The sequence below is a fragment of the Stegostoma tigrinum genome, chromosome 4 (assembly GCF_030684315.1).
Source record: "Stegostoma tigrinum isolate sSteTig4 chromosome 4, sSteTig4.hap1, whole genome shotgun sequence".
In the NCBI taxonomy this organism is placed as follows: Eukaryota; Metazoa; Chordata; class Chondrichthyes; order Orectolobiformes; family Stegostomatidae; genus Stegostoma; species Stegostoma tigrinum.
In genome coordinates this window covers 70,155,869-70,179,691 of record NC_081357.1, presented here as the reverse complement: position 1 = coordinate 70,179,691, position 23,823 = coordinate 70,155,869, and the positions used below count along the sequence as shown (strand labels likewise).

Genomic DNA, 23,823 nt, shown 5'->3' with positions numbered 1-23,823 from the left:
AAACCTGCTTTGCCATTCAATAATATCATGACTGATGTATGTGTTTCAAATTCTGCATTTCCATCTACTCCCAATAATCCTTGATTTCTTGCCTATAAGGAACCTATTCATGTCAGACTTAAAAATATTTGAATACCCCTGCCTCCACCAGTTTCCCTAGGTGGGCAGCTCCAAAATCTTGCAACTCCTTGGAAGAAAAAAAATCTCATCCCATCCTGAAAGAACAAGCCTCAATGTTAAAACAGAAGCATCATGCAGAAATAATACCACTCTTTCCTTAAAATCTCTCATTGGACATGAGCAGCTATGACTGAGCCAGCATTTATTAAGCCTCCGTAGTTATCCTCGAGAATGTGGTGATGAACTACCTTTATGATATGAACTGCTACAGTCCATGTGGTCAGGCAGATCCACAATGCCAGTAGAGAGGGAGTTCCAGGATTTTGACCCAGTTTATGTTATTATTTAAATTCAAATTCCTTAGTACTCTGTAAATTAGTTAAGGAAAAGCACACTAGCTTACATATTTGCAACAAAAATTTTCTGCTTCATTTTTAGAATTGCTTTCTGTTTAACAACCTACACAGATTTGATACTTTGCTTGGAATTTGTTCATTACTTGTGCTTTAGGTAGTCATCTTTGTAATGTTCTGTACTGACAATTTCAAACATGAAGCACACAAACATCCTCTTTTAATATGTTTCATAAAAAGCTGAAGTCCCATGAACTTCGTTGTGTTGATCAATATGCAACAAAGACCAGCAGTCTTGAATCATACCTTTACTTTGAACAGGTATTTTGTGCCTTTTTTTAATATGTCTCCAAGGTTTATTTAGATGGGTTTCTCAAAAATGTTTTTCATTTTATTATTTATATCAAAAACATGAACCCAGATTACTGCGACCCCCCCCTCCCTATTATGATATCTGTGTTGGAAGAAAACGTAGAGGCACAACAGCCAGTCTTTCAAGGCAACAGGAAAGATCCGGAGACCATAAGATATTACAGCAGAAGTAGGCCATTCAGCCCATCAAATCTGTTCTACCATTAAATGAAATCCTCAACACCAACTTCCTGTTTTTACCTTAGAACCTTTGATTGCCTTAGTGATTAAATAGCTGCCCATCTCAACTTTGAACATATTTAACCACCCGGCATCTAAAGTCCTCTGCGGTGAAGATTTACCACCATCCAAGAGAAACAATGCTCCCTCATCTCAATCTTAAATGAGTGGCACCTTACTCTGCTCACAGACTCGCTGAAAGGGCAAAACAAACTCAAACATCTCTCATGTCGCTCCCCTAAGAATTTTATATGTTTCAATTGAGTCACTTCTCATATGTCCAAACTCCAGTGAGTACAAGCCCAACCTACTAACCCTCTCCTCCATTCATGGGATCAATCTAGTGATCATTCTCTGGACATTCATCAATGCAAGAATATCCTTCTTTAGTTAAGGAGAGAAAACTTCACAGCATTCTAGATGTGGTCTCACTAGTACTTTGTATTGTTTTAACAAGATTTTCCTATTTCTATATTCCATTCCATTTGAAATAAAGGACAGCAGTCTGGTTGCCTTCTCTATTACCCACTGAACTTGAACTCACTAGATTTTTGTGATTCATGAATGAGGGCCCTCAAATCCAGACACACTGCCACTTTTTTGCAGTCTTGCTTTGTTTAAATAATATTCATCTCTGCTCTGCATAACCTCACATTTGCCCACACTAGATTCTATCTGCCAAATTTCTACCCACTTACCTAACTTGCCTATATCCCTCTGAAGCCGCTGTCATTTTACCACTTGCCTACCTACCTTTTTTTTAAAGAAAATGTCACCTGCAAATTTGGCCATAGTACATTCACCTGCATCACCCAAGTATTTTGATGTGTACCGCAAAGAAATGTGGCTCCAGCACTGATCGCTGTGGCACTCACTAGTTACAGATTGCCATTCTAAAAATGTGTTTTATTCTTGTGTCTTCCACTAGTTAGCCAATTCTCTTTCCATTTTAGGATGCTATCCCTAACACCATGGTTATCCTATTATATGCCGTACCTTACTGAACATCTCCTTTATTTCCTGCTTATCTCCTCAAAAACTTCCACTGAATCTGTCATGCATGATTTCTCCTGATGAAGCCATTCTAACTCAGCTTCATTATATGCATTTCTAAAAGTACTGCCACTATATCCTTTATAATGGACTATAAATGTTTTCCCAATGACTGATGAAAAACTAAATGACTTTTTTCTTTGGTCTCCTTTCAGTTTCGAGATAGCAGCAGCCAGCAGTTTCAATCCTCTGGTACTTTGGGAATCTAAGAATTCTTGGAAGATTACTACTAGTGCAGCCATAAACTCTGTAGCTACTTCCTTTAGTATCCCAATTTGCAACCCGAGGCCCAGGGGGCATACAGGTCTTTAGTTTTATTACTTTGCTTAGTACCTTCTTCCCTCCCAGAGATAGTAATTGCTGTTATGTCCTCTTGATCTTTTGTTTTTGTATTTAGTATTTTTGGAATGCTATCAGTGTCCCCTATTGTGAAGACTGATGCAAAATATTTATCAACTCCACGGTCATTTCCTGATTCTCCATTATTATTTACCAACCTCACTGTTCAAAAGAGCCTCTGTCACTTTGGTTGCTCTCTTTCTTTTCATACATTTAAAGAAGCACTGTCTCTCTATTTTTACATTACTTGCTAATTTACACTCATTTTCTTCCTTTATTTTTAAATTGATATTTTCTTAATTGTTAAAACTTTTCCGATCCTTCGGTTTACCAGAAATCTTCACTACGTTGTATTTTTTTTTCTCCCCCTTTCACTTTGACATCATCCTCAACTTCCTCGGTTAATCATGCCCAGCTTAGACCCTCCTTAGAGTCCTTCTTCACTATTGGGGTATAACTTTGTTGACAGTCATGAACTATTTTCTTAAATGTTTATTTATGTTCTTAAATGGTTTATCAACTGCCTTTTCTGTTAAACTTCTTTCTCAGTTCATTCCAACCAATTCTGGCTCAAAATGTTAACTGTACTCTCTCTCTACAAACGCTGTCAGATCGAAGTTTCTTTAGCAATTTCTGTTTTTGTTTCCAACCTCACCTATTTGAGGTCACAATTGTTGTTTCCGACCAAAGTCCTTCACTTGCAAGACAAATTCTAAATTCTAGCAAATTTATGGTTGCTATTTCCTAGAGATCATTTACGAAACCTATCTCATTTCACCTCAATCAGATCAAAAATAATTTGACCTTTGACTGGCTCCCTAACATATTGTCTGTGCAGTAGTGGACGAGAAGTGGTAACTGGACTTGTAATCCAAAGCTTTAGGTTAATGTTCTAGGAACATGTGTCCAAATCCACTATAATGATATTTGGATTCAATAAAAATCTGGAATTAAAACCGCTAGCCCAATGTCAAACATGTAAACATTGTAGATTGTCATTAGAATATTTAATTCACATATGTCCTTTACTTATCTACCTATATGCAACTCCAAATGCTCAGCAATGTGGTTGACTTTTAACTGCCCTCTGGCCAATTAGGAATAGGTAATAAACACTGGCCTATATTCGGTAATATCCCCAAACCCAATGCATTGTATTAATTCCCTTTTGTGGCCACTTTTGCCAATTTCTATTTTCCCAATCTACAAGAAGCTAAAAACACCCATGGTTACTGCCCTTTTTATGCGCTTTCATTATTTGATTTATGCTCTGTCCACAGTCTTGCAGTTGTCAGGGTGCCTACAGACTACTCACACAAATATGCTGTCCCATTTGTTATTTTTTTACCTCCATCCATTTGGAGTCTACATCATCTGATTAAAGATAATTTCTTCCTGTTGTACTTATTGTACTCCATACTAACAAGGCTACCCCACTACCCTTTCCCTCCATTTTGTTCTCACCTTTGATCTCCTTATAACAAAGTCGCTGGAATGGATATAAAGGTCATACCCTTAAACCTGCATTTGTAGCATTAACTCATCCATTTTATTATGAATGCCAAATATATGTAAATGATGAGTTAATACTTCAGTATTATGTTATTTCTCCCCCTCGATGTTAACTGCGTTTTTTAAAAAAAAATTGCACCCACTGTCCCTTTCTTTGTCATTCTGAGCATCATTACCATTCTCCCAACCCATTACCTCTCATTAGTTCAAGGCCTTCTCTACAGTCCTTGCTATTCTACTCGCCAGGACATTGGTGTCGGCAGAGTTCAAGTGAAGTCTATTATCAATAAAACAGCTCCTGTACGCTCCAATACTGGTGACAATGTCTCATGAACTGAAAATCACTCTTCCCATACTAATCTTTGAGACATGCATTTGACTCCTTGACCTTATTTACCTTGAGCTTCCAACAGATACACAATTATCAGAAAGTGTGGATTCAGAAGGTGTTTTTGAAAAACAATTCTCAAACTTCATGTATCAAAAGTGCTGGAAAAATTTTGCTCAATCCTTTATGGACATCCACCAACTTTAATAGCTAGGATATTGCTCACATTGGCTCAGAAAGTTAACCTATTTCCTAGCCACCAGGCTATAATTTACTGCATCTATCTACAATCCGACCCCACCATCCAAGACATTTTTCCATCCCCACCCTTGTCTGCTTTCTGGAGAGACCACTCTCTGTGACTCCCTTGTTCGCTCCACAACCCAGCACCTTCCCCTGCAACTGCAGGAAATGCTACACTTGCCCCAACACCTTCTCCCTCACCCCTATCCCAGGCCCCAAGATGACTTTCCATATTAAGCAGAGGTTCACCTGCACATCTGCCAATGTGGATACTGCATCCATTGTAACCAGTGTGGCTTCGTCTACATTGGGGAAACCAAGAGGAGGCTTGGGGATCGCTTTGCAGAACACCTCTGCTCGGTTCGCAATAAACAACTGCACCTCCCAGTCGCAAACCATTTCCACTCCCCCTCCCATTCTTTAGATGATGTGTCCATCATGGGCCTCCTGCAGTGCCACAATGATGCCACCCGAAGGTTGCAGGAACAGCAACTCATATTCCGCTTGGGAACCCTGCAGCCCAATGGTATCAATGTGGACTTCACCAGCTTCAAAATCTCCCCTTCCCCCACCGCAGTCCAGTTCGCCCCCTCCCCCCCACTGCACTACACAACCAGCCCAGCTCTTCCCCTCCACCCACTGCATCCCAGAACCAGTCCAGCCTGTCTCTGCCTCCCTCACCTGTTCTTCCTCCCACCCCAAGCCACACCTGCATCTCCTACCTACTAACCTCATCTCACCTCCTTGACCTGTCCGTCTTCCCTGGACTGACCTATCCCCTCCCTACCTCCCCACTTATACTCTCCTCTCCACCTATCTTCTTTTCTCTCCATCTTCGGTCCGCCTCCCCCTCTCTCCCTATTTATTCCAGAACTCTCACCCCATCCCCCTCTCTGATGAAGGGTCTAGGCCCGAAATGTCAGCTTTTGTGCTCCTAAGATGCTGCTGGGCCTGCTGTGTTCATCCAGCCTCACATTTTATTATCTTGGATTCTCCAGCATCTGCAGTTCCCATTATCACTGATATAATTTACTGCTGCCAGGTTGTGCAATTTGATATCTCTTCTTGTGTAATGCCCTATTCATTAGGATAGCTCTGATATCTGATGAAGGAGCTAGAGAAATGAGTGAGCTGGCAACTAATTTATAATCCCCTTGCTGGATTTTTACCGGTGCTTGGTGCAAGTGATTGCACTCATGTTACCTTGCAAGTTCCTGTCAACAGCACTCACAACAAGGCAACCAAAAGGATTTCACTCCTTTAATGTCCAATTAGTGTGGAACCACAGATTTTTGCATGCCATTGCCCAAAATGCAACAGACTATCACAATTTACTTATCACTTCATCAAGCAGCAATCCTGTATCCTTTTAGAATTAGGATCAAGCCACTATATGGTGCCTGGCAACAATTAACTTTGAAAATTATGACACTTGCTAAAACTGTTGGAAAGGATTTATAGTGAGGTCAAAGATTGGTATAGGAGATCATGCATCCAGATTCAAATTCAAGCCTAGCAGGCTACTGCCATGTAGATGCAGGTGCCATGATAGATCTGATGACTCCCTTGTGCATGATCCCAGTACTATTTCTGAAATTGTGGCTGCAACACTGGAATCTACAATCTAATATAAAGTGCAAGCAGCATATGGTGTGAACAAGCTCTTGCTTTCCACCCAACCGTGTTATCCTTCACCACAAACCTCCCATTCTGCATTTACATGTTCAGATAGTCATGAACTACAACCTGGACAAATCTGATGAAAGTCTTGACAAAAAAAGGCAAGAAGGAAAGCAGACCTCTGGATAAAACCTTTGGACTATGACTTTATCTAACACTTACAGCTACTAGCTCAGATGCTGGCATTTGATTTTAACAGGATACTATAGCCTCGATATCTGCATGTTGTGAACCACAGAGCATGACTGGGTTGGATAGCAAAAAGGCCAATGGAAGAGAATAGCACATGTTCCAGCTCCCCAAAATCCAAGGTCATAGATGAGTTCTACTAGAGGACTGAGAAGGGAACTTTGATGGGATAGTACACAGAAATGCATGGCATATTGGCAGAGCTGCCACAGAATCTGCGGTCAAGGAGCAAATAGTTAACCAGCTACGTATGGGCACAGGGCTTTTCAGGATGAAATGGTCAACTCCATAGGAATACCTACGGACTGTGATGCAACGTCTCAACCTCCACTGCAACAGAGACAGAAGTCTCCAAAAGTCTGTGTTGTAATGGGAATCAAATGGAGTCTGGGTTCACAAGCTCTATGCTTGCGGTTATGTAGGCTCAGACATGTACCACCATGATTACAGTTATCAGCACTCAACAGAGCATGCTGTTTCTCACAGCAATTACACAATCTGTGCTCCAACAGACTATTTAGATTACGTGGATTGCTGTGGGATTGCTGAGGAATGGCAATGGCTTCATACTGCACAGTCCTGTTGTTCTCTCACAGAATGTCAGCACTCATACCCCCATCATAGCCATTCCATCCAACTCACTTCTGGCTAAGCCTCCTCCATACTGTTGTCACCTACTCCAACTTGATGCTGTCACAAGCAGGGGCCTCAGAAGTCCACGGCAGTTTCAGGGAGTTCTGCAAGGCCATGTGCTGCAGCCCCTGTTGAAAACCAACAGCTTACCACCACATGTTGTAGCAACTGGGATGGCATTGTATAAAGATACCAAGCCAAGCAAGACGACTCACATTACTGGCACAGAGTATAAACATAAGGCTAAACTAGTTTTGTTTGCATTGTTGTTAATATTGTTAGATAAAGTGGTTGAAATTTTTGTATTAGTAGGAACTGCAGATGCTGGAGAATCTGAGATAACAAGGCGTAGAGCTGGAGGAACACAGCAGGCCAAGCAGCATCAGAAGAGCAGGAAGGCTGACGTTTCCAGTCTGGACCCTTCTTCCCGAAATGTCGGCCTTCCTGCTCCTCTGATGCTGCTTGGCCTGCTATGTTCCTCCAGCTCTACACCTTGGTAATTGTGTAGTACCTTTTATTTCAGGCATAAAATGGTTGAAAAATCAGGGAGGATGGGTGATTTGGGAAGGTTTTCATTGGGGCTAGGGTATGATGAATGCTAACCAACAGCCTGTCTACTGCAACAATGCCTTCTCACTTCCTCCGGTGCTTATCGAAGACAATCACAAGTATTGCGCCCTCATGACAGTCTGTTAGCAAATGTAACAAATCATCATCAACTTTCAGCCTCATATCAGCTTGAATTATTGGAATCTATGTGCATTACAGAAAGTCAGGAACATAGCCAGTGGAGTAAGATGAGGATTGCATGTTATTGCATGATCACTGTGTTCTGGAACTTGTCTTACGCCCCAGTCCCTAGCTGCACACTTCCAATCGAAAGGCAGGATTGCTGATGGGAAATTGGAGCTCAAGTACTTCACAACTAAAACGTGTGGGCCCTTATTCTGGTCAATATAAACTGAGGTTAGTAGATTTTGTGCAAAATTGTTGACTGTAAAAATATGTATTATTCATAAAAATCATCTTTACATATATACACAGGCACTAGAAGTAGTTCTGCATACTGTCTACATACAAAGAAATAACAAACATTGCAATCTGACATTCCTTGAAGTTGTAAAACACAAAGGCATTCCATTCATGAAGGACACTGTACATTTTGAGGCAAAGAGAGAGGGTCTGATAACGAAATGGACCCCTATTGGACTTTGGCAGGAAGATCCTAGATGGCATTCTTTCCCCACTGTGCCCTGGTGGCAGCTGCCCAAACCGTTAGCACAGGTGGTCCTGAAACTTGGAATGTGCCAGGCTGCAATTTGTTTAAATTTCAAAATCATTTTATTCAGAAAATCATCTATTAAGTACATGCGAATGTTCTAACGCAATCTTGCACTTTCTTTGCTGTCAGCAACAATGTTATAGCACTTCTAAACAAAGCACAGCTGTGACTCTAAATGAGGAAAGTCGAATGTTGCTGTACAGGTTGTGCGGCGGTTCACCATTAGCAACGAGTTGTAGTCTAGTACACCACTGAAATGCACTGAACAGCCTGTACTTATGTAATTGATGTAAAGTGAAATCACCAGAGAAGTTCAGTCTCAGCAGCCTTTTAACAACTTATACATCCTTCTCAGTTCTTGTGCTATTTATCTTACAATTTTTCATTCTGATTGATTAAGGAGATGGAGTTGCTTGCCCTCCCTCAGGTCCTAGAAGCTCTGTTTGCCTCTTTGCAATGCTAACATCTCATTTTTTCAGCAATTTTCCATGCAAAAAATCTGAAACCCTAAATATGTTACATAACACTGAATGAACAGTAATTGATGCTTGATGTCTTGCCACTGCAAATGATGTCTCATTATCTTAATTACTTTTACACGTAGGACTTTCTATTTTGAGACGAGATAGGGAAATTTTACTTCTGAAAAGGATCCTTATGCTCCAATACAAAGAACATTAACATCTGACACTGAAAATAAAAGACTAAAGCCCAGTCTTCTGTTGGCATTCACAAATTCCTTGAACTTTGCACTTGTGCATCAGAATAAATTCACAATCTCAAAACCTCAGGCAAATCTCAATTAGTTGTAATAGCACTCAATGTTATTAAATGCAGCACCTTATTCTGACACAAAACATGCCATGTGTTCCGGCCTGCAACGGTTAAAGGTGATAGAATGGTGACTTTGTTCAATTAGCAAACTGCATTCATTCTCCAGTCAGAAAGATTATGCACACTGTAAAATGAAACTAATTACACAGATGAGAAGTTCACTGTCAAAATATTTGACAAGACAATAGCACATGTTATCTGGAATCCATCACTTAGAACAGACAAGAGTAATGTTAATTATTAACTATCTCATCTTCATGTTGCTAATTACCATATTTATATGCAAATTACACACCAAGATCATTTGCACTTAAATTTTTATCTTTAATTATCTTCAGTCATAGTTCACAGGTAGTCTAGTCTAGGACATCATCACTGATGTTTATCTTAGCTGTTATAGCCTACAATAGATGACATAAGTAATAAATTTGCCATCACTGCAACAAGCTAAAACTTGAACAAGATTAAAGCATTTAATGTGTCTGAAAATGAAAGACATGAGACTTCACAAATGTAGTATAATCATAATTTGTCACTTCATAAAATACAAGTAGTTGTTCTGTTCATTCTGATTCTTATTTACATTGTAATTTTATGTGCATTGCAACAATCAAAACCGCTTCTTTTGATCCCTTTACTGTTTAAAAACTGTCAGATTGTTGTGTAACATTTACAGAAGCAGAAGTCATGCAACTAAATGTTGGGAAGACCAAAGCATTCCGCTTCAAATGCTACCACATCCTTGCTTCCTAGCTTTCTACTCCATCCCTTCTTCAGAGAATTGTCCAAGTCCAATCCAATCCCAACCACATAGCCATGCCATTGTTAAGAATCTGCATTACCAAATCCATAGCCGAAAGCATCCTCCTCAGGGCATCTGTTGTTAAAATCCCCACCTGTGTAATTTATTATATTATTGATCACATTTTTAAAAGTATCACAAACCACTTTGGTATGTCTGTGGACTGGATTTTACAATATTCTTCCCTTGACTGCGTAGGCTTCTTCCAGATGTTCCTGGTTCCTCTCAGTCCAAAGAAGTGCAGGTTACGTGGACTGGACATACTAAACTGCCCATAGTCTCCAGGGTTGTACAGGCCAGAAGATTAGCCATGAAAAATGCAGGGTTACAGTGAAAGGATGTTGGGGGGGGGGGGGGGGGGGGGGGATGGTTGTTGGTGGGCTGTTCTTCAGGGAGTCAGTGTTGACTCAAATGGACTGAATGGCCTGCTTCCGCACTTTGGGGAATTTAGGATACTTATGTCTTGAATTCTTGAAAAGTGCTTTAAAAAGCTTGTATTTATATCGTTCGTTTATGGGATAGGGATATCACTGTCTAGGTTAGCATTTCCTACTGTCCTGGAGAAGATGGTTGTGAGCTGCCTTCTAGAACCACTCCAGTCCTCAAAGTACAGGCACACATACAGTTCTGCTCAGGAAAGGATCTCATAATTTAAACCCTGTGATAATAATGAAATGGCGATATTCTTCCAGGTGCCAGGTATGACTCCAATTCTTATTACCAATGACTCCAGCTTTGCCTTGATGGCACGTTAAGTCAAATCCTGCCTTGGTGTAAACAGCAGTCACTCTCACCTCCCCGATGGAGTACAGCCCTTTTGTCCATGTTTGGGCCAAGACTGTAATGAGCTCAAGAGTTGAATAACACTACTGAATCTCAAGCCAAGTGGAAGTGAGCAGGTGGTTAATGTTGAGCAAACGCTGCTTAGTAGCACTGTCAATAACCTGTTCTATCACTATTTTCATTCAACCATGGGATGTTAGTTTTTTTTCCAGGTAAGGTCAGCTTTGTTGCTCATTCTTAAAATGTCCAAAAGGAAAGTTAAGAGTAAACCACACAGCTGCGGGTCTGCAGTCGCATGTCAGTTACCTTACATTTAGGCACCTGAAAAATGGCGCATTTCGTTCTCTGAAAGGATGTTTGTAAACCAGATAGGGTTTACAAAAATGGACATGTGGCAAACATGTGTGCCATCTGGTAGACTTTTAAATGCATATTTATTTTGGTTGAATTCAAATCTCACATCTGCCACAGTGAGATTGGAACTCCACAATTTTTCACATGGTCAGGTAGGTCAGTGTATTTTAAATATTCTGGCACAGGTTGGCTAGGGCTAGCTAATTTTCAAGCAAAGTTGTCAGCACAACTGTCAGAAAGTTGTCAGGGCCCATAGTCTTTGTAGTATCCAGTACCATTAGCCATTTCTTGATACCATGTGTAGTCAGATCAAATTAACTAAAGACTGAAATCTGTGACAAACACAGAAAATACTGAAGAAACCCAAAACATCAACTCTGTTTTTCTCTCCAAAGATGCTGCTAGACCTGCTAAGATTCCATATGTTCCACAGTTTAAAAATCTGTTGCATTCTGTTTCCACTGTCTGACATGTAAATAGCTCTGTATTGTAGAGTCAACAGGTTGACACCTTTGTTTTAGGTATCTGTCATGCTGCTCCAGGCATTCTGACCTGTTTTCTTCATTGAGCCACAGTTGATCCCCTACCTTAATAGTTAGAAGTAGAACGGGGGAAATGCTGGGCCATGTGGGGTTACAGTCTGCAGCTTGAATATAATTCTGCTGCTGTTGAAGGCCAACAGCACCTTGTGGAATGAGAGATAATGGGAACTGCAGATGCTGGAGATTCCAAGATAATAAAATGTGAGGCTGGATGAACACAGCAGGCCAAGCAGCATCTCAGGAGCACAAAAGCTGACGTTTCGGGCCTAGACCCTTCATCAGAGAGGGGGATGGGGGGAGGGAACTGGAATAAATAGGGAGAGAGGGGGAGGCGGACCGAAGATGGAGAGTAAAGAAGATAGGTGGAGAAGGTGTGGGTGGGGAGGTAGGGAGGGGATAGGTCAGTCCAGGGAAGACGGACAGGTCAAGGAGGTGGGATGAGGTTAGTAGGTAGCTGGGGGTGCGGCTTGGGGTGGGAGGAAGGGATGGGTGAGAGGAAGAACCGGTTAGGGAGGCAGAGACAGGTTGGACTGGTTTTGGGATGCAGTGGGTGGGGGGGAAGAGCTGGGCTGGTTGTGTGGTGCAGTGGGGGGAGGGGATGAACTGGGCTGGTTTAGGGATGCAGTGGGGGAAGGGGAGATTTTGAAACTGGTGAAGTCCACAGGAACAGCAACTCATATTCCGCCTGGGAACCCTGCAGCCATATGGTATCAATGTGGACTTCACCAGTTTCAAAATCTCCCCTTCCCCCACTGCATCCCTAAACCAGCCCAGTTCATCCCCTCCCCCCACTGCACCACACAACCAGCCCAGCTCTTCCCCCCCACCCACTGCATCCCAAAACCAGTCCAACCTGTCTCTGCCTCCCTAACCGGTTCTTCCTCTCACCCATCCCTTCCTCCCACCCCAAGCCGCACCCCCAGCTACCTACTAACCTCATCCCACCTCCTTGACCTGTCCGTCTTCCCTGGACTGACCTATCCCCTCCCTACCTCCCCACCCACACCTTCTCCACCTATCTTCTTTACTCTCCATCTTCGGTCCGCCTCCCCCTCTCTCCCTATTTATTCCAGTTCCCTCCCCCCATCCCCCTCTCTGATGAAGGGTCTAGGCCCGAAACGTCAGCTTTTGTGCTCCTGAGATGCTGCTTGGCCTGCTGTGTTCATCCAGCCTCACATTTTATTATTTTAGCACCTTGTGGAATGCCCAGTTTTGAGTTACTAGATCTGTCTGAAATCTATAGCCATTCAGAATAACAGAAATAAAGATGGAAGTGTCCTCAATTTGAAGGCAGGATTTAATCGACATTATCTCCCCTTCTTTATACATGGTCTCTGTAATCACCACAGCATCAGAAACCCACAAGACAAATAGGATGCGTCAATAACTCTTCAATTTTTTACTAACTACACTCCATGCATTCACACACATGCAGTGCAACCTGGATTTAATTACTTTCTCCTTTGCTCAGACTCCACCAACGTTTTTTATTTTTGTGCTGTCTGCCTCTCACAGCATTTTGTGCACACTAGTATTACCTTCTCATATTCTTTCTTGGTTTCCACATCCATGCTGAGTTACTTTAAATCCTCCCCAACAGCACACGGAAAATGCTCCATCTCAGTACTGTTCAGGCGCAACCTATCTGAATTATATAGCTGCTAGCTTCCTCAGTAACAGCGACCTAACAACCTAAAGTCCACCCCTCTCCCGCACCAGTTTCCAGCCAAGCCACCCATTCATTTCTTTTATCTTCCTATTTGTCTACACCCTTGCCTGTAACACTGAGATTAACCTGGAGAATACTACTTCAGGGATCTTGACAGCTAATTTTCTACCTAGCTCCCTAAATTTTAGCCACAGGGCCACATTACTCTTCCTATCTATATTTTTAGTACCAATCTGAATCATGGCATCTTGCTTTTCACCACACCCATCAAATGCCTCCCCCTGCAGCTATTCGGCAATATCCCTGACCTTAGCAACAGGGAGCTAACAAATCATATCTGAGTGTCACACTGACGGCCACAGGAACAGCTGTCTGTTCCCATAAATAAAGAATTCTCTATCAGTACTGACCTTACATCCATGGTGCTACAGGCTTGGTTCTTGCTGCATTCCCTCAAGGATCTATTGCCTCACCAAAATCCAGAGCAAAAAGCGGATTAGCAAGCCAGACCTCTGGGAGCACCTGCACTACCTGCCCACTGGTCACCGGTTCCCTACCTGCCTGCTTGCTCCTAACTTGCAATGTGACCACCTATCTGAACATGCTACCCATGTAGTTGTCCACCTCATGGAGGCAACTCTAGCTGCTGCTTGAGCTCCAAAACTTGGAACTCAAGTTTTTTCAGCTATTAACATTTCCTGCATGTGGACCGGTCTAGGTCATGAGAAATGTTCAGAACACACCCCCCCGCCATACCAAAGAACAGACATTCCATTTTGCCAAGCATTCCTGCCATACCTTGACTCATACTTTTAAACTTCATTACTTATTGTAACTTTCAATGCTTTAACTTCAACTTGTATTTGTATTATAAAACTAGAGATTAGTAGGAAGTAGAACTTCATCAGTGCTCACAAATTAAGTCCCTCTTCTGTGTCGACAAATTCACACCTTCCTTGTGTTAGTTTATAAATTTATACATGTATCAAATTTGCTGAAGTTGAAATGCATTTCTGAAAAGCAACAACCAATTAACTCAGGCTTTGCTGTGATCAAACTCAGATCTCCTTTCCTCTCCTTGTGCTGTTTTATTGGATGTCTGCTCTGTCTCTCTCTCTCTCTCCTCCACTCCACCCTCTCTCCCCCATTCAGGCTCTTATTTCATCAGTCTATGGAACAGCTCTCTCAATTTTGGGCCAAGTCCCCAGATCTTGCCGGGTTAACGGAGATCAAAATTTCATCATGATGGAATTTGAACCCATGCCACAAGGTCGTGAGCCTGGGTGTCTGAATTACACAACCATTACCACTAGGCTACCAAATCCCTTAAATCATTCTAATGATGGGTCTACTATTTTGCTTAAAATCCAAAACCTGACAACTCAAAATCCTACAGCTTTGACAGGAGCTGTTAGAACATCTCTCAAAGATATAGGCATAGGAATCAGAGCCCCAAGAGACTGGCAAATGGTACCAAAGGAGAAGCACTTGCTGCCCTCTATGAGAGCTCATAACTGCTTCTCTATCACCTGTATCACCAGCAACCATGCCAGTGTAACATAGCCAGTTCAGTCGTACTGTCTACATCAAGACACTAAGATCAAATATCATGGCCACCTGAAGTGCCCTCAAATGATAGATTAGTGACTTTCCAGCTTTCACACCACTGCAATCGAGTGAATCCCTTTTAGGAGCAATGGAATAGACAGACCAGCACAGGGTTTAAAGTCTGTCTCTCCTTCTCCGCATATTATTCCCTCAATGGTGGTACAGGTAGTTCCTCTGGATAAAAAACTGATAAATTTGGAGATTTGATCGGGGGTGTACAACATATCTTGGCAGCATGGGCCAGGCAGAAACTGTTATGTGAGCATTCTTCTGCTCTGTTCATCAGATCTCTGTATTTCATTCTGGGCCAGCTCTTTGTTTTTGCCAGTTTAATATCCCTTGTTGCCAAGAAGTCAACCTGTGACCTACAGTTTGGTTAAACTAGAGACAGGACAAACAGCTAGCGCATAATGAATGAATCATGGCTTCTGACAGGAAACCATGAACAGACCCCTGTACTGGACAGTCTGTGATTACAAATGAGCTGCCTGCGAATGAGCTGCATTGCACTGTGTCGAAGAACATGCCAAGCTGGTGATGCACAATGAGAATACCACCTTTGAAGAAGTTGTAGATGTTTTTCCTAATGATACACTGCACTGTGAACAAGGAAACATTGCTGATTTCATCCGCCGTACACTGGAACAATTTTGTAGCCCATGAATTAAAATTGAGGTGAAAATGAGGCAGAAAGGTTACAAATATATGAATGATTGCACATATTGCAAAAGCACTAGCATTTTACACTACCTCTCGGCCAGATAATAAAAACGCTTAGTTGTATAAAGGAATGAAAGGCCGAACCTTACATACTTTCTGCATTTAATATTCAAAAATAAGCATTGCCTTGACTGCTGAGTATTTCCTTCTAATTATTTGTGCCTACAATCCTTTGTTTCTTTGTCATACTCAACAATTAGCATAGACTCCTGAATGGGAAAATTATAGGTTGCCATCCTAGGAATTTCCACTTGATTAAATTTAGGCCTTAAATCGTACAGGAGAAGTCGTAAAGCCAGAAAACACTCAAAAGGTCCTACTGAATTTAATGGAAGAACTTCTTTGCTTCCTGCTGACAGCAGAGCAAGAGGGTGACCAGCTATTGGGTAGGAAAGTCCGTGTCCAAAGGCACTCGTCAGGGAGCAGGGAATTGAAGAGATTGAAAGCCAGCAAGAAATTTACAACATGCACTGTCAAAAGGAGGAGAGATTGAGGAGATAGCAGGTCAGGCAGGAAATGTGTAGGAATGAGTGTTTACAGGTTGAGGTCAGAGATCAACAGATCGCAGGGAATGAAACAAGTTTACTGAAGGAGATAGAGAAAGCACAGGCTGTGCTGGAAAAGTGATTCCCTGCCAAGTCTGGCTGCTTTTGATTCACTTCAGATGCAGAGTTAATCCGAGGAAATTTGCACTGGAGCCATTAAGTCTAAAAGTCTGCTGAGTCTGTTGACATAAAAGTGACTTTGCTTACGTTTGAAAATTGCTGACTAACTAACTTGACTTCCAGTTGCAGGTCACGTCCTGAACCAACAGCAAAAATAGGGAGGTTTGGATCGGGTTTCAGATTTTTGTAAATTTAATTTCTGCTCAAGTCATGTTTTATTTCATACATATGTGAAACAGTGAACAGCAAGAAGTCACATGCTGCTTTTCTATATTATGATATTGAATTATTGATGTAGTACAGCACTAGAAAAACAGAAAGCAATTAACTTAGACAATCTTAACAAGAGATCCTGACGGTATGCATGAAATGGCGCAAGCCTCGTCTGTAATGCTGTAACTCTTTGAATTACTGACAGCAATGCCATAAGAGCTCAGATATTTAAACATGCTGCGCATGCTGTCACTTTTAAGCCAACAAGAACAGAGCACTAGCAAAAAGGAATACCTACAGGAAGTACACACCACATGCAGGAGCTAATTTAATACTGTCAGATTCTACCGGACAACACAGGAGGGTTCCAGAAATTGAGACCGTAACAATCCTTATAGACCCGGATGAAGGGTTGAGCTGTTACAGCTTCCTTCCCAAATAAATCTGGTTTCATATCAGACATTAAGAAAGCTACATGAGATTCAAAGAATGGTACTGGAGGTGGATTGTTTACCTCATACTTGTAACTAAATAATCCAATTCTTTTCAATTCAATGTTCCAATTCTCCACGAAGAGGGATACATTTCAAAATAGCTCATGATAAAAATAACAAAAGCTTGGATGAAATAACTTCTTTTTGCTGCCTTTCATGTAAACTAAATTGTTCTACACTTTTGTTTTAAGTATTTCAATATCAATCTGAAGGTTTTAATTTGCTTCTCAAGGACTGACAGAATGTAATAACTCTGAAAAACCTTATTTTCGTGTTGATTTTTTAAAAAAATCTCCTGATAGAATCCTCAAATGCTTCCTGTACAATGAAATACTTTGACCTGCAATCCCTGTTATTATGCGCCACTAGCCTCATAATAATGGAAAGAGGCAGCTTTAAGTATTTTGCTTTCACACAATTAGGGACTGATTTTAATTCTCTGCAGGAGGTTGTGTTTTCAGTGAATTAAATCCTCACCAAAATTGTTACCAAAATAACACTGATTCACAGTAATAAGCAGAAAATTGACAATGTCATTTCACCAAGTCACACATTTGGAATGCTTACTCTTCTATTCAGATGGATGAGATGGTATACCCATGCTGATGTTGGATTTTTTAAAAATTAGAAAAAGAAATTTAGCAATGTTTAACTTTTGGTGCCTAGCACTGTCTTCAAGCTTACCTCATGCCTAAATGCTTTGGCTTGTTCTTCACAACCTGGCAAACTCAGAATAAATTCAGATACCTACAAATAAAACCAGAGGGATATTACTTTCACAACAAAAAGTAATACATCACTGAATTTTAATAAGGGCACAAATAATCAAATTACTTTAGGGAAGAATATTCCTTTTCCTGGTTTATCCTCTTCAAAAATATGAAAGGGTGATTTAAGCAATATTTAATTATTCTATTTACCATTCAATAATTAAAGCATACCATTGCTGTTGTATTATAATCAACCATAGAGATGCTCTGTCATTAGAGAGACAACTGGTAGCTGTTTAACTCAAGGGTCACCATGCCTCAAATAAGCAGAGAAGGAGAGTCCATCATGGTAATTTCAACGAGTGTGTGAACTGAACCTATGCTGTTGCCATCACTCTGCATTTCAAACCGGCTGTCCAGCAAACTGAGCTGACCGATGCCCGTTCAATAATTGACAATCTCACTTATTATTATGTACTAGCAGATCACCATATCTCTGCTTGTGGTGAGAAGTATAGAGTTTAATAAAGATTTGTTGTCTGCAAAAAATGAATGCAGAGGGAAAGGGAAGTACAAGCAGATGTAAATCTTGAAATCTAAAGAAATGCAAAGCTCTGTCAACTCCTCTCTTGGGAAATGTCCAAGACATGGAGTTTATGACAAACCTGCTGAACTCTGGGAAGGACCCAATGTTAAAAATGGGTACTGCAAATTTGCACAGTGACAGCAAATATTTTTCCACTGTCAGTAGCTAATTCTAGAGTTAGTCTTCCAATTTAAGATGATTGAGGGTAAGATTATGTTATGAAATCCCAAGGATAACGTTAAGAAGCGTTTTCTTTAAATCATGACAAAACACAAAATAGAAACAAAATATGGAAGGAGTTTTCACGAACAGATCTCTGAGTAATGTAATGTGGATTGTCTGATAATTTGTCTTTTAAATGCTGGGGCAAGTTTAAAAAAAACATGTGGGCTCTCAGACTCAGTTCTGAGGAAGGATCACTGGAAACAAAACATTAACTCTGATTTCTCTCCACAGATGCTGTCAGGACTCCTGAGCTTTTCCAGCAATTTCTGTTTTTGTCCAAGGCCAAAGAATTGGCTGACTAAGTAGAATTATGGGACCTGAGCAAAAACGAGTACAGACCTGTTGAATAGGTCAGGGCCCAACACCAGAGTGTGAATGAGAAGCTCCCAGCCTAAGAGTGTGCTCGTGGACACAAAAGTTACTTGACATCAATGGAAACAAAGGCTATATTTACATTTGAACCATTTGCTGGAAGAGGATGGCATCTGGCCTTGGTCAACACTGAACAAGAGGTAGGAATGCAAACAATCAATGGCACTGTTCTCACCTGTGGAATGGAACATTAAAACTATTGCTGATGACTAAAGACTGCACTCTGACTGGAGGACTCAACGGGACTTTCATGAAATGTACCAGAAAAGGCATGTTACCCTGGAGTTGACCTTGGAAGAATAGCAGAAATGCCACTGAAACTGATGACGTTCAAGGTGAAAGGAAACTCTACCTCAAGAGTTTAACTGCAGTGTGAGACCCACTTCTGCAGAGAGGTGGGTGGGTGGTAGGGGGGGAAGACGGGGAAGAATTCAGCTCTACAAACTTTGCCAACCTGTCTTCCATGTTCAAGTATATATCTGGGAACCTAGGTTAGTTAGAAAGAATTCAGTAACTTAATGCTGAATAGCTTTCTTATTTTTGATTACTAACTACCAGGTCTTATTTACATATGGCGACTTCATCGGTATCCAATTGCATATGTTTGTTGGTTTGATACTACAAGGTACCTGGGTAAACAGGTTTTAAATAAAATATTGGTTAAAGTGTTTGGACATGTGTGTTTTGCCACAGACTACAATAGGGGCACCTGGCTTCTCTCAAGTGATTAAAAATTAAGCATTTGACGTGAAGGTCCAATCAATAAAATTCTGCAGCACAGTGCAACATTTAGATTAGCGACATATAAAGAAAGTGAGAAAAAGGCCACATTCTGCTGTAACAGGATATCGAACAACATCTGCCCATTAATTAGAATTTGCACACTATATTTATGTTTCTAAAATTTTTGTGGAATAAATTTCACTACTGTTGCAACTAGTTTAATTTGAACAGACTGCTGAAAGCACTGTCAGATAACAACATGTGGGAATTAGGGCGTCTGGGGTCCCAAGAGAACCAGGCAAGCAACTGTGCTTCACCTTAAATGATCAGGCATAAGGTCTGGAAAACTAACTGCAAAATGTGAGAAAGAACTGTAAGTGTGGTGAATGAAATATGAAATCAGCCATAGACAAGTGAGAGAGTGATAAAACAATTGGATAACAGAGAGAAGGTCAGTTAAGAAAATTAAAAAATATAAAACATTGAAATTTTCCTTATTTCAGATCTATTTGAACTAATGAAATGTGACAGAACTCAAGGCTCTCAAAATTGAACAGAGAACAAAGATTAGTCACGGTGAAGTAGGCTTGATGGGCCAGATTCTCTCCTCCTGAACCAAATTTTTATCCACGTGTAATAGTTTATTTTCAGTGCTTGAGAAGTTGATTAGCCATAACTAACTCAATGTGCTATTAAAAATGCACTTGGACTTGAAATGACTTGACTTTCTATGATGAATTTTGTTCCATCGGAATACCTTGAGGACTTTCATGGTTTAAAATTATGTTAATAGCTCAGTCAAAAAAATACAAAACACAATACAATACAGGAATAGGTCCTTTGGCTCACCAAGGCTGTGCTAATTCCTAGTCCTTATTTAGACCCACTACACATTGCCCACATACAATTTCTATCCCCCATTTGCCTCCCATTCACGTGTCTATCAAGATATGCCCTAAATGATGCTAACATGCCTGTTTCCACAGGCTGTGTGCTCCAGGCCCTCACTACCCACTCCGTGAAAAATTTTCCCCACACTCTCCCCTTTTCACTTCGAACCTGTGTCCTCTTGTAGTTGACTTTTCCACCCTGGGAAAAAGCCTCTGACTATCTCCCACATCTACACCTCTCAGAGATTCACAAAATCATCAAGTTGCATCTCAGCTTCTGTCTTTCCAGTGAAAACAATCCAAATTTATCCAACCTCTCCTCATGACTAAAACCCTCCAGATCAGGCAACATCTTGTAAACCTTCTCTGCTACCACTCCAAACCATCGAAGTCCTTCCGGTAGTGTGACGACCAGAACTGCACACAATATTCCAATTGTGGCCTAACTAAAAAGTTTTATGCAACTGTAACTTAAATTGCCAACTTTTATATTCAATGCACCAGCCAATGAAGGCAAGCATACTGCATGCCTCCTTGAGCACTCTGTCCACCTGTGTTGTCACTTTGGGTCCCTCTGTCTGTCAACGTTCCTAAAGGTTCTGCCATTTATTGAGTAATTCGCATCTGAATTTGATCTTCCAAAATGCATCACACTGCATTTGTCCGGACTAAACTCCATCCGCCATTTCTCTGCCCAAATCTGAAATTCTGCTCACTATCTGCAATACCGCCAATTTTGTTGTCATCTGCAAACTTACTAATCAGACCACCTACATTTTTCTCTGGATCATTTATATATATTACAAACAACATAGGTCCCAGCACTGACCCTGTGGAACACCACCAGTTACTGATCTCCATTCTGAAAAGCACCCTTCCACTGCTTCTATGACCAAGCCAGTTTTGCATCCATCTAGCCAGCTCACTCCAGATCCCATGAGCCTCTATCTTCTGTACCAGCCTGTCATGAGGTACCTTATTCAATGCTTTATCAAAGCCCTGAGTTTCATTTCAGGACTCACTTTCTCCTTGATTTTGGCAAAGCGTGACAGAAATTAAGCCAAGCTCATCATAAAAGTACGTTGGTAACTTTAGAATAATTTGGATTCTGTGATGCAAAACTATGCAAACAAGTCAAATTCTGACACTATGGCATTATTTTAGGTTGGGAATTGGCAGGACACGTAAGAGCCCCCTTTCAAACCCATATTCCTCCTCCATCACCCCACATCCACTTGCCCTGACTCTTCTTACTCTGAATTGGGCCGAGGTGATTTTAACTACCAGGTCTTATTTGGATACATCTAACAGAAATCCCGTTGAAATCCAATGGGGATGACAAAGAAGCAATGGCTAGAAATGGGACATTGTAAGGATCAGACCCTACCAAGCAGGATACTGCCCCGGGAAGTTAAGTGACCCGGAATGCCCAGGGAGTTGAGCCAGGAAGATGTAAGATCTCAACGTGGTAAGGACACTTGTCAGACCTCACCTGAAGTATTATCCCCAGCTCCGGGCACCACATTATAAGAATAATACACAATAATATGTTAATTAGACCATAGAAACAGTTTACAAGAATGGTTCCAGGGATGAGAAATCACAGCCTGCCCAGAATGCAGACTCCTATTCTCTGCCCTTCGTTGCTGCAGACTGTGATCACTGGCAAAGCAGAGGTAGAGTGATCAAACTTGTCTGGAGTGTTGCGAGAAGAAACCTCAGTGGGGTCAGTGTGTCACTCTTCCTCTCCCGAAGATACATAATGGTATCACCCTACCTCCCTGAGAGGAAGTGGCACCTGGAGCTGTGGTTGAGATCCCTCAACCCCTCTTGCTTTGCCATTGATATTGACGGAAGTCAGGTAATGAGTTTTCTTACTAGGTTATTATTCCAGAGACCCAGGCAATGTTCTGGAGACTTCAATTCAAAAAAAACTCGTGTGTCCAAGGTTGGAATTTTAGTTCAATAAAAAAAAAGTCTGGAATTAAGAGCCTAAGGATGCCCATTGCTGATTAATTATGTTTTTTTAAAATATTTACAAAGTGATGCAGTTCAATTCCATGCAGCTATCAGCAAATTCTAATTGTGCTGGATAGAAGCCTCTGTGTCAATCAAAAACCTGTCTGTGTAAATGGCCAGAGTCATACATAACAGAGTCAGCATGGTATTGATAATGTTGGTGGTTTGCACCATTCTTTGATCCAGCTTATCAAGTGCCTCTGATAAACCTGCCAGCTGCTCCTGAGCCTGTCAATGCAGTTTGACAAAGTCTTTAACGGCCCCAGGAATAAAGGGTCATATTCTGCCTGGGGCTAAGCAGATGCCTGGTGTTGGGTAGTCTGCTGTGTAGTGTCAGCTACTTGAGATATTTCTTCCTTTATTAGTCACAGATGTGTGTCAATGTGCTCACCCGACTGTATTCCTAAATCTAATCTAGAAAGAGGATCAACCAAGGTGGAAGTCCCCGAGCTGGTATAGCATGCAAATAAGAGCCTCACCAGTGCATCCTCTGAAAGCTCTGTAGCTTCCCTTTCGGAGGCAGAGATGAAGCTGAGGGCCATTAGCGCTGGCCTCCTTATGAAGGTCCAGACGTACATGCAAAGGAGAAGAGAGGGAGTGAATTGTGAGACAGGAATAAATGGATGTGTAAACCAAAGTGGTCACACTGATGGCAACATGGGAGTGGTGCAGCACAATAAAGTTTACTGGATTGGCTAGTGTCTATCTGTGCCCACTGCAATCATTTGTGATCTTCTGTCAAATCTAAAATGTTCTCCCCATGAGTAGTGAGGAGTCTGATGTCGCACCTGATCCCAGCTTTCCTGCAATGAGACAGCGTTCTTATTTGAGTCACTCGCAAGACATTGGCTTTGTTGGCTGGTCAGCATTTATTGCCCATCCCTGGTTGCCCTTGAAATGAGTGGCTCACTTGGCCATTTCAGAGGGCAGCTGAAAGTCACCAACTTTGCTACGGAACTGAAGTCACACATAGGCCAGGCCACATGAGGATGGCAGTTTCCTTCCCTGAAGGACCAGTAAAACCCATCTGGTTCACTCACGGTTGACAATGGTTTCAGTCGTCAGTTGATTCTTAATTCCAGATTAACACTGAATTCAAATTCCACTATGTGCCATGGTGGGATTCAAAACCAGGTTGCTAGAACATTAGCTAAATTTCTGAATTCGCTGTACATTCATTGAGTAATGGCACTCGGCCATCGCCTCCCCCCCTCCAGTATGCCTTCAGAATGACTCTAGTCAGTGGTGATGTATGAGAGGTGGTGAGGTGCTCTCTGTGGCTGAGCGCCAT

The 23,823-nt window shown here is 41.5% G+C and overlaps 1 protein-coding gene across 1 annotated transcript in view; it reads right to left on the bottom strand.

Moving 5' to 3' along the window:
• l3mbtl3 (L3MBTL histone methyl-lysine binding protein 3) overlaps positions 1–23,823 on the bottom strand; it is a 151,587-nt gene that overhangs the window by 5,672 nt on the left and 122,092 nt on the right. Inside the window, exon 21 of the mRNA XM_048531981.2 lies at positions 17,692–17,754. Coding sequence (XP_048387938.2) covers positions 17,692–17,754 — 63 coding nt within the window. The remainder of the gene's footprint in view (positions 1–17,691; positions 17,755–23,823) is intronic.